Here is a 15529-nt window from a genome sequence, read left to right on the forward strand (position 1 = left end):
AATCCCAAGCTCAAAACAGTGAGATTCATGGAAACCTTTCCAACAAAGTCAGTGTGATCACATTAGGTCCCTGACACTTCAGTAGAAATTGTGAATCATATTTAAGTGCTGTTGTAGTTCCTCCTTAAAAGTAGTAGCAAACAACAGGTTGCTACACAAAAGGGTATTTTATGAGAGGGGAAGGCAAAGTTTCAGATCAGTCAAAAGAGTATTTGAAAAGGATGCAGCTAAATTCTTAAAAGCTCTATAACATTAGCTTTATTTCAAACACGCACAAAGTTCAATGTCAGTGCTGTCTAGCCAATAAATCAAATCGGGAGACGAGACTTGTTTGGACTAGCAACGAAAAGTTAGAAGGGATTCTCCGAGAAAGCCACAAAGCAGCTCATTTAAGGTCAATTTAACAGTATTATTCTGTTTTTCTTCCAGCCCCGACATAAGATTTCAGTACCTCAAAGGAAATTGTAAGAGTATCTATTTGCATTCCCCCTAGGTGATTGGCAGTTCAACACCAATTAGTTCAAAATTACACTGTTACTAGCGTGCAATAAAAACAACACCTTTCATCTTTCTTACATAGGTAAGGATACCTTCAGAGCCAATAACTTTGATCAAGTAAGTATTTTTGATCCTACTCCACCCCTCTCTTTGGATTCAGGAAAACTAATAGCCGAAGGCAACTTTTTTCTTCTAATATAAAAAAGTCCCGGCTTTATTCTTCGACTGTAGGAGTGATGTGGGTACTGAAATATAATACACTGGAAACAAACATTTTCCCAAAGCCCAATATCTCTTCAATAGATAAAAATACTGGGGTAGATAAAACAATCAAACTTTCCACCCCCCCCTCTGATTTTCGGCTATACACTGTAGACAACTGAGAAGAAAGAAAAGCCATTTCCAAAAGGAGATATACACTTTCACAGTTAGATTTATTTTCAAATATGAAGAGTTTCAAAAAACACTCTATCAATTGCATCACTGCCACAATAGTTACATCTATATTAATCAATATGTGAATCAAGAAGGGCACCAGCTCACACAGCTGAACATTTTTCCTCTTCTGAAGGGACAGGCTTTGCCCAGCCTGTCCAGGGGGAACAGGGATGGATGCTACACCCCTCCTGTGTCCATTGTCAGACAAAACATTAATTAGGACAGAGCAAAGCAGAGTTAGGATTGTGACAGCGATTATCCCACCAAGAAAAAAAAGACAATCCCCAAGTATTGCTTAAGCCCGTGCTCTAGTCCTCTTCAGTTCTAATAAAAATTCAGCTCTTTGTTTGTACATATAAATAGTGCGTATATTTCAGAAATGTAATAACATGATAAGCATGAGTCTTTATAGTTCTGGAAAAAATAGTATCTATTTTTCTGGCATAATCTGTACGTATTAGAAAGACTTCTGGCAGAGAAGATGAAGCTTTTCACACTTACCACATAAGAACCATACTTAAAATTACTTTAATTACTCAGAAGTCTTGCATAGTATCTTCTTGTGCATATAACACATTGCCCCCCATCTACATGCTATATCCAAGTTTAGCTTTTTATCTACTTTTCAGCTTAAGTCTATTCATTTTCTCTGTACACCAGACTCTGGGTTTTCAAGCATTCCTTCAGACAGTGGTGTCAATACCATTCCCTCAACACGCGAACCAGCAGAATTCCAATCCCTCTGCTGTCAGGACAGTTAATCCTCACGTCTTTCCCCCCTCAAGGGCCAGCTGGCGAGAGCTGGGTGTAACGTGGGTGCGTTGCAGGTCCACTTCACGTTCAATACTAACCCATTCGCAGAAAGAGAACTCAGCCTTTTGGCTACTGGCTAGGGGAGCCACCTGCACGTCCAAAATCCAGATCCCATTAGTAGATGCCTCCAAACAATGTCCACCTCACAACTAACTTTTAATATAAACAACTGCTGCGTAGACTTCTACTCAGAAAAACAGCAACCATCACCTAAATAATCACATTATCCACCTGAACAGTGGAAACCACTCTGCACTACTTCTAATAGATACTTGAATAAACTATGGGGTAATTTTTCTGTATTGCTTTTCTTGTACATATGCACAATCACCATGACAACTTAAAATATTCAGTAGCAAATATTTTACAGTTGCTAGCTAACATCAAACACACAGAACAATTATAATTACCCCATCACAGCTTCAAAGACATTCACTGCATGCACCTCTTTGTGTGTGTGCATTTGTATATATACACGTGTCAGCATAAAAACCTAAGCTTCCTAAATAGCAAAGGTGAACTTGACTTTTAAACTGCAACCATGGCTGATTTTAGCACAAAGAAGTCACTGCTCCTCCACAAACTTTAAAGGCTGGAATAAAGACAACCACCATGACCTACTGTTATCAGAAGTACTTTCCCTGACCAAGCAACTTTGAAAGGAGACTTCCTGAGATTTGAAAGAAGAAAGGATTCAGACATATGACAGAAGACTGAAGAATAAGAGAGAAAGGCAGGAAATGGAGAAAATTAGGACTAAAATAAGTCATAAGACAACACAACAATGGAGATGTCATGACATGAATATTCTTTGGTTTTCCAACCTGAAACAATTGTGTAAATTGTGGATGGATGGCTCATCCATGCAGTTAAAAGCAATTCAGAGGAGAAGGTGAACAACATGACTTCCAGGTTTAGAGAACTGGTGTATGTTTGTAATTGGTGCCTGCCATGCTGCAATACTCACTCTCTTAGAAGCCCAAACTTCAAACTGCTTTTAAAATACTTCAAAACAGAAACACCTTATCAAGAACTGTCTCTTCTCCCAGGCAGTCAGCAACAGGACAAGGGGGCATGGGCTTAAACTCTGCCAGGGGAAATTTAGGCTGGATATTAGAAAGAAATTCTTTACAGAGAGAGTGGTCAGGCATTGGAATGGCTGCCCAGGGAGGTGCTGGACTCGCCATCCCTGGAGGTTTTTAAACTGAGATTGGACATGGCACTTAGTGCCATGATCTAGTAAATGGACTGGAGTTGGACCAAGGGTTGGACTCGATGATCTCTGAGGTCTTTTCCAACCCATTTGATTCTGTGATTCTGTGAAAATTGCAATACTAAATACAAGAAGTCTAAAACATTTGTATAATTATTCATTAATGGAATTATTAAAATTATAAAACTCACCAAATAGCTCCTAGAATATAAAGGGCTGCTTTGATGTTTAATGAATTATTACCCTAAGATTCTAAATAATAATGAACTGAAACAGAAAAAAAAAAAAAATCAGCCAAATAAAAACCCAAAACTCCTAATGCAGGAAGCTGAGCCTCTTGCTAATATAATTCCACGGTTCTTCAGACAAAGCTAAAATACAGTCATTTACCAATCCAAACCATTTTGTAGTAAGGGTAGTGGGTCTAGGTCAACTAGTCAATTTGTTTTCTCAGTCTCAGAGTATTCATAGTAGAGCTGATGAACACGGTAAAAACCAAGCCACACACACAAACCAGTCTTGAACAACACATTAAGCAACCAAATGTAAACCTATAATGCCTGTTACATACTAAGATGATGAACTTTTCTGTTCTGAGGGCAGATGTTCTGTAACAGTGAGATTAATACTCATGACCAGAACCACCCTACTCCTAATAGTGTATTTGAAGCAGTGTCAGAACAACATACCATTGAGCTTCCTCTGAATTGCTTCTTCCTCTAAAGTGATGATATACATCTGCTCATCCAAGTCTTCAAGGATCTGTATTTGGAAACAGAAACACAAACTGTCTGAGCATCAGTCACTTGTTTTTCTGACTGCACTGATCTAGTCACATTTGTTCTGTTCTAGTAACCTATATTTTAAATATATATACTCTACAGCTTTACAGTACTGATACTTAGAAGAATGCCACAAAAAGTTATTCCATTCTGTTACAGATCTATTTCTTTACTCTAAATTTTTGTTAAGCTGTCATTTCATGTTAAAGCTCTTATGTTCAGTTTCAGTCTAAAGGGACTTAAGCAACAGGAGAAGGGACAACACATCTGACCTATATTCAAATCATTCAAAACATTCAAATAATTTCTAGGGAAAAAAATTAAAAACCTATCTATCTTCACACTCAATCTGATTTAAACAAAAAATAATTACAGGTTTTGGAAAAGTATGTTAAAAAGTGACTTCTTAATGTAAACCAATATTCCAAGGAAATATAAATTGCTATTGGAAGTTAGAACCAACTAAATGAAGCCTGTCTACTTTAGTATCAGGTGCTTTGAGTTTAAAGCTTACAAAGAGCAAAACACTAAATATTTTCTATGTATTTTCAGAGGTGAACTGACTAATGAAAAGTAATGCAAGGATTAAGTGCACACAAATTTTACCAATGCGACCTAGGAAACACGGCACCAAAGTCAACAGAGCACTTGCACATGATGCAAACTTCTTCCTTTCCTCAGAGCACTCAGTACAGGACCAGCAGAGCATCTCCGGGTAAGAAGTTCTTATAGATGCCAGCTACCGACATCTCACCCATCTGAGCGCACCCGCAGGCCCCTCGCTTGTTATCCAGCCTTAGTTTACCTTGTATCCTTCGCTCCCAAATTCAGGACAAGCCCACGCTTTTCGGGCATTTGTAAAACAGACACCGCAGGCAACACTGGCAATAAATATTAGTACTAGTAGCATTTATATAAATTGGAAAAATCAGAGGAAGTCTATGCTATTAAAAAAACTTCTGTGGAAAAAGCAGGCTCTTGTGCTACACAAAGAATTTTTAACAAGCACATAAATATTGACTATAGGAACTCTGAACTGAAGAGAATTCTGTAGAAGCGCAAGCATTCTGAAAGAAAGTACCCTAATGCCGTTCTGCCTTCTAACAGGTGGCACATGAGGCCAGATTCATGTCACACTTACCGTTGGCTTCACCAGCAACTGACCCATGACTGTAAACATCCGTGAAAGTCCCACTGGCGTGCATACTGCAGAGGAAGAAAAATTTTGCAAAACAGCAATTTGTATGTCAAATACCAATTTATTTGGATGTTCAATATGCTATTCCACACATAATCAAGTTTAAGAGAACTGCAAGAGCTTCAAACCCCAACAGGAACTTTAAAATATGTTGCTATCACATGAATTTTGAACAAGAGAAGCATCTCTCCAAATGCATGACTGAATTTGTCAACAAGAAACACCATATAATCAGGTATCTTAATCTTACTCAAGTAACTATTTATTCAAAGCATGTGGCACCAGAGGCTATGTCTACACTAGTAAATTCAGCAGTGCCAGGATACATTCCTGGGCATTAAGACTTGATTGTGTACACCGGTAAATTCCTAGAACTATCCCTGGCATGAGTTGCCTTGGGCCAGTTCACACTTTCCCAAACAATTCCCAGGTGCGGTTCTGGAGTTTATGCAGCCCAGGAACCGTTGGCACAAAGCAATTCGTACACAGCCACCTCCTGCAAACTGCAATAACACAGATGGAATGACACCAGTTGGCCACAGCATTGGAGAACATCTCGGGCACACTTAATCTTTTAGCGCAGGTGTAGCTGTGAGGGCAAGAGATTATGAAACTGCTTTGCTCTGAAGGTTATTCTGTAACTTCAGTTGATAGTAGGCTCACCTACCAGATGTTAAGCTGCTTTTCTATGAAATAACCATCGGCCCTTTTTGACCATAGGCTGTGATGGTGTCCAGGTGTGGTGCACACATTGGGAGAAAGGTTCAAACCATGATAATCAAAAATTATTAGTGGAAGCCAACAGTTTAGGGAAAACAGCTTTCAAATACTGAAGTGTGTAGGAAATGGGATTTGTAACATCATGGATGAGGATATACACTTGTAGTTTCCATTATAATAAAGCAATGTTGTCAAAAAAATTGAGGATTACAAAAGGAGTGAGGATTATAGTTATTTGTATTAACTAGTGTTTCAGTATGACTACTATGTATTATAAGAAAAACACAAGAATATTCAAAAAGGCTAACGCTTAAGCCAGACTTCCTTTATGACAGTGGAAGCCTGCAGGAAAAAGAGAAAATACAATGGAAATGATGCTCCAAATCGCCACTGTAATGAGCCTTTCAGCAATTAAGCCAACTGAAGATCTAATGATGCTCGACCTCCACATCTACCACTTTCCCACTGCTGTACACTGGCATTTCAGCTACACATATAACAAACAGCTTGGAGGGTCTTAAAGAACTTCAGTGATTTGCCTGTAAAAATTACAAATAACTCTTCCAAAAATTGGCATTGAATCCCAATTATTTGGGTGAAGTGGTTCACAGTAGCCCCAGAACACACACTGCATTTGCAGCTCTGCTGAAACAAACTGCAAGGCAGATGTAGGGAGTTTGTAAACCAACTTTCCTGTTAAAACATCCAGCAGCTGTTGCGAATCACACTCCTGAACAACATATATGAGACATTCGAAACCACTTTTTAGCTTCTACCTTTTCTCCATAGCAACATCCCTGTGCTAGTTGTAAACCTGTAAAGCCTGGAGAACAGGTGAAATCACGATAACCTAGAACAGGAGATGTTCTGTCACCTCTCAGCAATTTTCTACAAATTATCTGGGGAAGGCAAGGGGAGCTGAAATTATAAGCAGGATTTAGAGCCTTTCATCATCTTCTCAGTCCCATAACCATGGACCACTGAACTTTGGCTGGGACCAGTTGATATAAGGCTGGTTTTGTTTGGTTTGGGTTTTTTTACTGCATTTATTTCATATGCAACCATATAACTGACCTCCAGACTGGCTACATAACAGTTTTGCAATTACACAAGCTAATTGCACTGTGTGCCAACTTCTGCCTATACAGGAACATTTTCCATTAAAAAAAGGAAGAAGGCTCGTTGGCTGAATACAGGACAAACTAAGTGTTCCAAAATAACTTTCTCTCCATACTACTGCCCTCCTGCAGACATTTCATTTAAAAATTGTGCTTTTCTTTGCAGAATAGAGTTCCTATTTTTCAAATACCTGCTCCAAAAAGTTAAAAATTTAAGTTATTTTGGGTGAGGTGTGAAGTTCCCCAAAATCTGTAAGATAGCATTTGTTCACAAACTTAAGAACCCAAACCTAACAAATTTCCTTCTACATTTAAACCAACATTTTTCATACTCTTGACTTTCACAATCTTCATTTTCACAATGAAAAACACTTTCCTTTAACCTTTAATAAATAAAAACATACATCTTTTGGAATAATCAGGGAAATACTTACACAGAAGTAACAAGCATCCCATCAGTGATATACAGGAATATAAATACGGGAGGTAGAATTCCCAGAGGTCTGTCAAGAAAATATTGAGCACGGTCTTATCTAATTACAAATACACTACTTAACTCAAATACTTATTTTCTTAAGCATTGAGGATTGAACAATTGTATTTTCCAGTAGAAAGTAAGAATTATTCAGTATAATAATCCTGCAGGCAACTAAATCCCCAAGTATTTTAGCTTGAAAAATCATCTTCAGCTTTTACTTCCATCCCACTTAAGACATTTTTAACATACATCATGTCCACACGAACATGGAAATTCTCAGTACACTAAAACCTATTGACTAAATTAATACAGCTTCTTCACAACCTGTGCAATACTCACATAGCATTTACTAGAAATACGTTTAAATGAAAATACCCATTTTGTTATTCAAAATTACAATAGTGTGTGGTGTTTGTTGTTTTTCAGATTTCATACCATACAGAGACTCCATACTGGCAGCATCATTGTCTATGAGCGCTGAAGCCACCCACACGATTCCGAGGATGAGCAGTGCAAGAAGAATCAGCATTACAAGGGTTTCCAAAATGCGCGCCCTGATGCCCTGTGGGCGGAAGAGGGGAGAGGGAGGGCAGAACACAGCCAGCAACTTCAAATCAGGTATTTTCAACCATAAAAAAATATACAAATAGCAGTTCCTTCGTCCTCAATATACATTCACATTTTATCATATAGGCAAAAGCAGAGCGTGTAACACACATTTAAAAGGCAGTGCATAAAAAAGGAAGTACTTATGGCTTTATAGTGCCCAGATTACTTTCCCCCCCCCGCCTAAAAACCACAGAAAAAAGTGTTTTAAATTGCATATGCCTTATAGTCCTCATTAATCTCATTATTCCATAAAGTATTCTTTATACCATATGATTTTGCCGGAGCATTTTTAAAAGATGGATTACTTTCCTAATACTCTCAGCACAGAAAGTGGATTAGCAAATTTTTATCTATGATTCCAATCAAGGGAATGGAAAGCCAATTATGGCAAATAGCCAAATGGCCCGGCGAGCATTAAACTCCGCACAGGTACAATGCACCAATTTAGTTAAAATACATTTTTCAAGCGCGACGGCTCCTGCCCGGCTCCTCACAGTCTTCAGAGCCCTCAAGTGCGCGGCCGCAGAACTGCCGGCTCCAGGGTGCCCGGGGCTGCCGCAGCCCCCACCTCCCGCCCTCGCCCCATCCAACGCAGACGTCTCACTCCCAACGCACACAAATCACAGCTCTCCAAAGTTATAATACCGTATTTGCTCCTGTGTCTAAAAATTTAACAGTCTAACAGATGAGTGTTAGGTTTGCAAACTAAGTACACCAAAAACTAGAGCCATGAAGATGATGAAGGCAACGGAGCATCTCCTGTGTGAGGAAAGGCTGAGGGAGCTGGGGCTCTCTAGCTTGGAGGAGAGGAGACTGAGGGGTGACCTCATTCATGTTTACAAATAAAGAGTGAGTGTCAGGAGGATGGAGCCAGGCTCTTCTTGGTGACAACCAACAGTAGGACAAGGGGCAATGGGTACAAACTGGAACACCAGAGGTTCCACTTAGAATTTGAGAAGAAACTTCTTCACAGTGATGGTGCCAGAGCCTGGCCCAGGCTGCCCAGGGGGGTTGTGGAGTCTCCTTCTCTGGAGACATTCAAACCCGCCTGGACACCTTCCTGTGTAACCTCATCTGGGTGTTCCTGCTCCAGCGGGGGGATTGCACTGGATGATCTTTCGAGGTCACTTCCAATCCCTGACATTCCGTGAAATAGACAATATTATTTCTTTTTTACTAGTGCTTTTAACCCTAATTTTATTAATTTCAAGCAACAGCCATATTGAGACACTTTCTTCAGATAACCTTGCCATTAAGGGACCATCAGATTGCTGTTCACATCACAATTTGAGTTTTGTTTTTCTTCATTTGCCAGCACACGCCTTCCCAAGCAACCTCTTTGTTTCTCACACAGTTTCACCTACCTTGGGCATATTCCACTGAGAAGTCTACTTGACAGTTCAAAGCAGAAAGCTTGTTTTAATTTGTTTTTTGTCTACCTTTACTTCCCCTCACTGCTTAACACAAAATTAACTTTAAAAACTACATTTACCCTGAAAATTTTGCTCCCTACATAAGCCCTGCACCCGGCCATGGGTGAGGACCTCAGGCATCCCGACCAGGAGCTCTGATCCTCTCCATCCTCAGCCCTCTCCAAAACAGATGAAGAAACACAGACAAAATGGAACCTTCACAAAATTCCCCGTAAGGCTTAATTGGGTAGATTATATCCAACTCCATAAAGGATCTCAAACATCAAATTTCAAACTAAAGGTAGTATGGACAGGATATGGATTTACTCCTATAATGTATTTTGTGTACAATACAAGTGGCTTTAAGGTTGTTAAAAGATATTAAAACATTATTTTTGTAGTGCTCAGAAATTAGCTTTCAGTCTTCCATGAGTTATTTTGGTGGTGAGCCTCTAAGCCAAATATATGTATTTGAAGATTAAACAGCCATATATTCCATGTTAAAGTTTCAAACTTGAGCAACACATTACCAGTAAACAAACGGATTCCAGTCTAAGTACTGAGCTCCAATATAAGGCCTTCACTTTACAACAGAAGAACGTCAGGATCAGAAGAAAACCCAAAACACTCAGGGACACATGGACAGATTCGCTTCAAGCTTTCCAAAACCCTCAAGGACTTCTTTCCTCTCCCAGGCAAAGGAAAACAAATCTCCCTTCTGGGTTTCCGAAAGCCTCATAAAGCCGATTCCTCACTTCCCTTCTGTGAGACACAGGCACTAATTTCAGCCTCTCTGACTTCAAGTTTTACAGCAACAGATTCTTCTGGACAAACCTGGAAAATATTTCATTTTACCTAATGACCCGAACACCAAATCCTCCTCCCTTGGATGGAGTAGCGCAGTTGTCAAAACAGAGAAACAAGAACTACATTGTGATGGAGACATTCAACTATAAATAAATTTATTTTGTATTTACTGCAATGTTGTCTGAAAACAGGTAACATCAGGATGACACAAATAATACTCTCAAAACAAGGGAGACAACCACAGCAAGGACCAGTGCTTTTGGCCAAAAGTACTATTTGCACAAACTCTAGATTTTTAAATTAATCTTATTCTAAGATGCTTAAGCATGCAGGTAAATACTTAATCTCAATTAGGTGCCCATAAGGCTACACCCTATTCAAACATTAATGTTCAAGGCACATTAGTTCATACTCACATACATACGTGTCCCTGTCAAAGAGCTGTTATTTGTAAGGAATTTAAGTACAGAATTTCACACGCACACACGAAAATTCTGGAGAATCACAGAAGGGTTGAGGTTGGCAGAAATCTCTGCAGTTCACCTGGTCCAACCCCCCCGCTCCAGCAGGACCACCCAGGACCATGTCCAGGTTGCTTTTGAGAACCTCCAAGGATGGAGACTCCACAAGCTGCCTGGAAACCTGTGCCAGCACCCAGGCATCCCCACAGGTAAAAAACAAACAAACAAACCCAAAAGTGAGACATAGAGACCCTTACCACTTTTTATGTTTTTTTGCTGAAGGTTGTTTTGTTTGTTCAGATGAAAAACGTAAAGCTGGAACACTATAATTAGTAACATCACTCATTTAAGGGCTGGGCTGACTCGCGAACAGAGGGAAAAACTGGGTAATTACAAAGAGCATTTCACTTTACTTCAATGAAAGCAAAACTACGCAAATAAATCTTGAAATTCAATGCTGAATATAATTTTTTTTCTGAGCAAAAACCTCTTCGCTGACATTTTGGTTTTGGCTTAACATTCTTATTTGAGTCATTTCAGTTCTCCCCCACAGCCCCATTATATTACTCAGATTTCTCAGATGAACCAAATGCCACAGTGTATCTTCACAGCACAGAAGACATCGCTGCTTTTATTTCACATGATGCTTGTTCCACTTTTGAACCCATTTACTCCTCACTACTTTCTGTGCGAAAGAGAACATTCAGTTTAGAGCCTGTTGTCTTCAAAACCAGCAACAACCCCATCTAAAACTGGAGATTTCAAACCAACTTGTAAGAGTATGTTTAGTGTTCATATTCCGTCCATATCACAGTGGCTGCCTTGAGTACAGAGGAAACAAAGCACTATATGAAAAAACATGTACTGTTGGTACACAGGATTCCTTCAAATTAACATTCTAACGAAGCAAGGAAAAAGCCTTGCAGCACTATATCTTAACACCAAAAATAGCGATTGCCTTTCAGTCACTTGTTGATTCCTTTTACAGAGCTTTCCAATAGATTGATTATTCAGGAAAAATTGTCTCATGAGATCCTAGGATCATTGCTTAACATTCCTATGGGAACTGACTATAAGAGGAATGAGAAAATACTTTGTATTTTTAATTTTTTTGTATTGTATTCAACAAGCAAAATGAAGATGTTCAAGTCTTCCTGTAGTTTTCCTTTCCTGATAATTCTGGCAGGTAAGAACAAGAAAAGGACACTATACAACCAAACAACTCACATCAAGTTTTGCAGAAAGTTGTTCAAACCACAGCTTTGAAACCTGCATTTGACAGCACAAATACTGCTGCACTCCTGAGATGTCCTTCATTACAAACAGAATGCATACACCACAATTAATCCAGTGCTTTATGACTTATTTTAATGAAATTAAACCTGCAGTTCAGCCTGTCTTAATGGAGCGGGGATTTTGTTTTAAATCTCCAAACAAAGCACAGATTGCGCAGTGAAGCACCAAAAGGAAACCGCCAGCACACCGATAGCACGGAGGGAAAAGATTTTTGTATCAAATGTCATAAAACACTGAATTAAGTGTGGTATATGCAATCTACTCTAGGTGACCCTGCTTTAGCAGGTGGGTTGGACCGGATGATCTCCAGAGGTCCCTTCTGACCCCAACCAGCCTGTGATCCTGTGGTCCGTCCTATTTCTTGTATTTCAGGATGAATTCAGAAGATACAGACTGAATCAAGTTATAAGTGTCTATACAGCTGATTAAGGGGGGGGGCATAAGGAGAACAATCTTGACATCATTATCAGTTAAAACATCACACTTAGATTTCACTACAGCATTAACTACAGAGCCATTAAGTAATTCTCCCATGCTGTGAGAGCTGAGATGAACACAACCATAACCTTTAGAAATAAAAGTAAAGGCGATCCCCTCCACTTTGAGCTAATTTGTGTTGGTTTTAAATATGAAGATACCAAAAAAAAAAAACCAACTTAAAAGAGTGGACTCAGGCAACACACTTGCTTTCTTTTCAGTAAGATGCTGATCCCTACAGCAAGTCCATCAGTACGTTAATTCTAGGAAGGCCAAGTCCCTTTGTTTCTCTTGGCCAACTACTGCTGGGATGCTGCTGAAGTTGGAGAGGTAACAAATACTAGGTATCAAAAAGAAAAACAAACTCTGCATAAAATACCATTGAGCTTGAAGCGATAAAAGTAAACAGGGAATGGAAATACACGTTAACATGGTGGTTTTTCATACTTTCATGGCTATACACTAAGAATGGTGTGGTGACTTCAGCTTACACTTGTGTGTACAAGGAGAGAGAAGTGGGAAAGAAAGAAGTAGGAAGTCCTAGAAAAACACATATTCCTTAAAAGAAATCTAGAATAAAGCCTGGGATTCAAAAGCTTGTTTGCCAGTCAAGAAGATCAGAAAATATGATTCAGTAACAGGACACACATTCCTCAAAGGAAATGGAGGATGCACCACAGTCCATGGTTACTTCTTCACACACCCCTCAAGATCTCAAAAAACAAGCATGATACAAACAGATTTGTTTTAATCATAGAGAGGGGGTTCAGAAAGTATCCTCACTTTTGTAGGTGTTGCTTTTACTCCCCAAGGATACGCAAAGAAGAGGGAAGGCTATAAAACACTAAGAAGGAGAGAAATGAACTGGAAGTGAAACAGAAAGAACAAAACGGAAAACAGTTCATGAGCTAAAAGAAAGAATGAAGTGTTGTGAAGAACCATCTGATCTTTGGTCTTAAATTAATACATGAATGTCTATGGAGATCCAAAAACAAAAGGAATATGGGATTGATTAAGGGCCACCCTTTGGGAAGCACAAACCACAAGATGAAGGACGGTGGCACTTCTCTTGCTGGACAGTGATTTGAGTTTTAATAGCTCGATTGTAAAGTCTTTTTCCATAAAGGTATCTAGAATAACACAACTGTCATTGCTTCCAGCACTACAAGCACAGAAGATAATCTTTGGTAACTGCTAAACAGAGAACCAAAACTCATCCTACAGCTTGCAATTTCCTCAAGGGATTTCCAGGTTATCCATATGGTAGAACGGACTTCTGGAAGTGAATTACCCACGTCGTTCCCTGTTGTCAGGGAAGCAGAAACTTGGCATCATACAGACCAACTCGAAACATAAAAGGAGTCTCCAGAAGCCTGGAACTTGCCAGAAGCCTAATAATATCTGTCATCTTCTCTGTACCCTAATGAAGGGGGCTAAAAAAGAAAATATGAACAAAAAGAGCATTTGAAGCTCTCAAGGCAAGCCTACAAAACAAACACTGTCCTACAAACACATTCTAATGAGCTTGTGGCTTGTACAACCTTTGAGATATCTGACTTGCAGACTTTCACTTCTTTAAAAGTCAATTACTGAGACATTCAGAAATCTTTGTTGCTTAATCCTGAGCTATTTACACTCCCTGGAGCAGCAGGCCTAAGGGTTTATGTTTCAAAAAAACCCTAATCTTAGCAGGAAAGGTTTTAATTATTTTAGAAGCGTTCTGACAAATTTTTAGTTGCTACTCTGGAAGGCATCATCAAAATCTTAACATGTTTCTGTCCTATTACGTTTAATACAGATGACTCATCCTGAATGATAAATATCCAAAACATATTAAAAAATAACACATGGCCAAAAAAACAGCTGAAAAGCCAAGTGAAGCACAAATGGCAACAATAGTCCTGAAGGGATGACATATCATACGGGTCAAAAAGGGTAATTATCAAGGAAAAATGTGTTAAGCAGGATGAATATTATGCCATTTGCAAGACATTTAAGATTTTTCCCACTATGTGTGTTCACATATGGAGTGCCTCACAGGTAGTACTGGGGCCTATATTATTCAATATATTCACCAACGATTTGGACGAGGGAACAGAGTGCACTATCAGCAAGTTTGCTGATGACACCAAGCTGGGAGGAGTGGCTGACACGCCAGAAGGCTGTGCTGCCATCCAGAGAGCTGGACAGGGAAAAATTTAATGAAATATAACAAGGGCAAGTGTAGAGTCTTGAATCTGGGCAGGAACAACCCCAGGTTCCAGTGTAAGTTGGGGAATGACCTATCAGAGAGCAGCACAGGGGAAAGGGACCTGGGGGTCCTGGGGACAGCAGGATGACCATGAGCCAGCACTGTGCCCTTGTGGCCAGGAAGGCCAATGGTACCTGGGCTGTATTACAGGGGGGGTGGCTAGCAGGTCGAAAAAGGCTCTCCTGCCCCTCTACTCTGCCCTGGTGAGACCACATCTGGAATATTGTGTCAGTTCTGGGCCCCTCAGTTCCAGAAGGACAGGGAACTGCTGGAGAGAGTCCAGCACAGGGCAACAAAGATGATGGAGTGGAGCATCTCCCGTGTGAGGAAAGGCTGAGGGAGCTGGGGCTCTTAAGTTTGGAGGAGACTGAGGGGTGACCTGATTAATGTTTATAAATATATAAAGGGTGAGTGTCACGAGCATGGAGCCAGGCTCTTCTCGGTGACAACCAACAGTAGTACAAGTGGTAATGGGTTCAAACTGGAACACAGGAGGTTCCACTTAAATTTGAGAAGAAACTTCTTCACAGTGATGGTGACAGAGCCTGGACGAGGCTGCCCAGGGCGGTTGTGGAGTCTCCTTCTCTGCAGACATTCAAACCCGCCTGGACACCTTCCTGTGTAACCTCATCTGGGTGTTCCTGCTCCAGTGCGGGGACTGGACTGGATGAGCTTTTGAGGTCCCTTCCAATCCCTGATATTCTGTGATATACAACCTAGATGCTGGGTTTTACTTTATAAGAGAACATGTTTGGCAATAGTTTCTTACAGCTTTTCAATAAGGAAACTGGACATCTCTTGATAAAGGAGACAATAAGAAATGTTAGGGGTTTTTTCCCATTTGAAATTCTGTAACTGTTTGGAATTATATAAATGTATCAGTACAAAATGCTTCACCATTAAGGCAGCACAGGTGACAAATGAAGCCCTTGCTCTGCACATGGGTTGTCCCCAAGGT

The 15529-nt window shown here is 39.9% G+C and overlaps 1 protein-coding gene across 3 annotated transcripts in view; it reads right to left on the reverse strand.

Moving 5' to 3' along the window:
• LMBR1 (limb development membrane protein 1) overlaps nucleotides 1-15529 on the reverse strand; it is a 75604-nt gene that overhangs the window by 17119 nt on the left and 42956 nt on the right. For all 3 annotated transcript variants that reach the window (XM_065050459.1, XM_065050458.1, XM_065050457.1), the window contains 4 exons: nucleotides 7694-7820; nucleotides 7215-7283; nucleotides 4886-4950; nucleotides 3652-3724 (listed from right to left, as the gene is read on the reverse strand). In XM_065050459.1, the coding sequence (XP_064906531.1) occupies nucleotides 3652-3724; nucleotides 4886-4950; nucleotides 7215-7283; nucleotides 7694-7820 (334 nt within the window). The remainder of the gene's footprint in view (nucleotides 1-3651; nucleotides 3725-4885; nucleotides 4951-7214; nucleotides 7284-7693; nucleotides 7821-15529) is intronic.

The sequence above is a fragment of the Columba livia genome, chromosome 2, assembly GCF_036013475.1.
Source record: "Columba livia isolate bColLiv1 breed racing homer chromosome 2, bColLiv1.pat.W.v2, whole genome shotgun sequence".
Lineage (NCBI taxonomy): Eukaryota > Metazoa > Chordata > Aves > Columbiformes > Columbidae > Columba > Columba livia.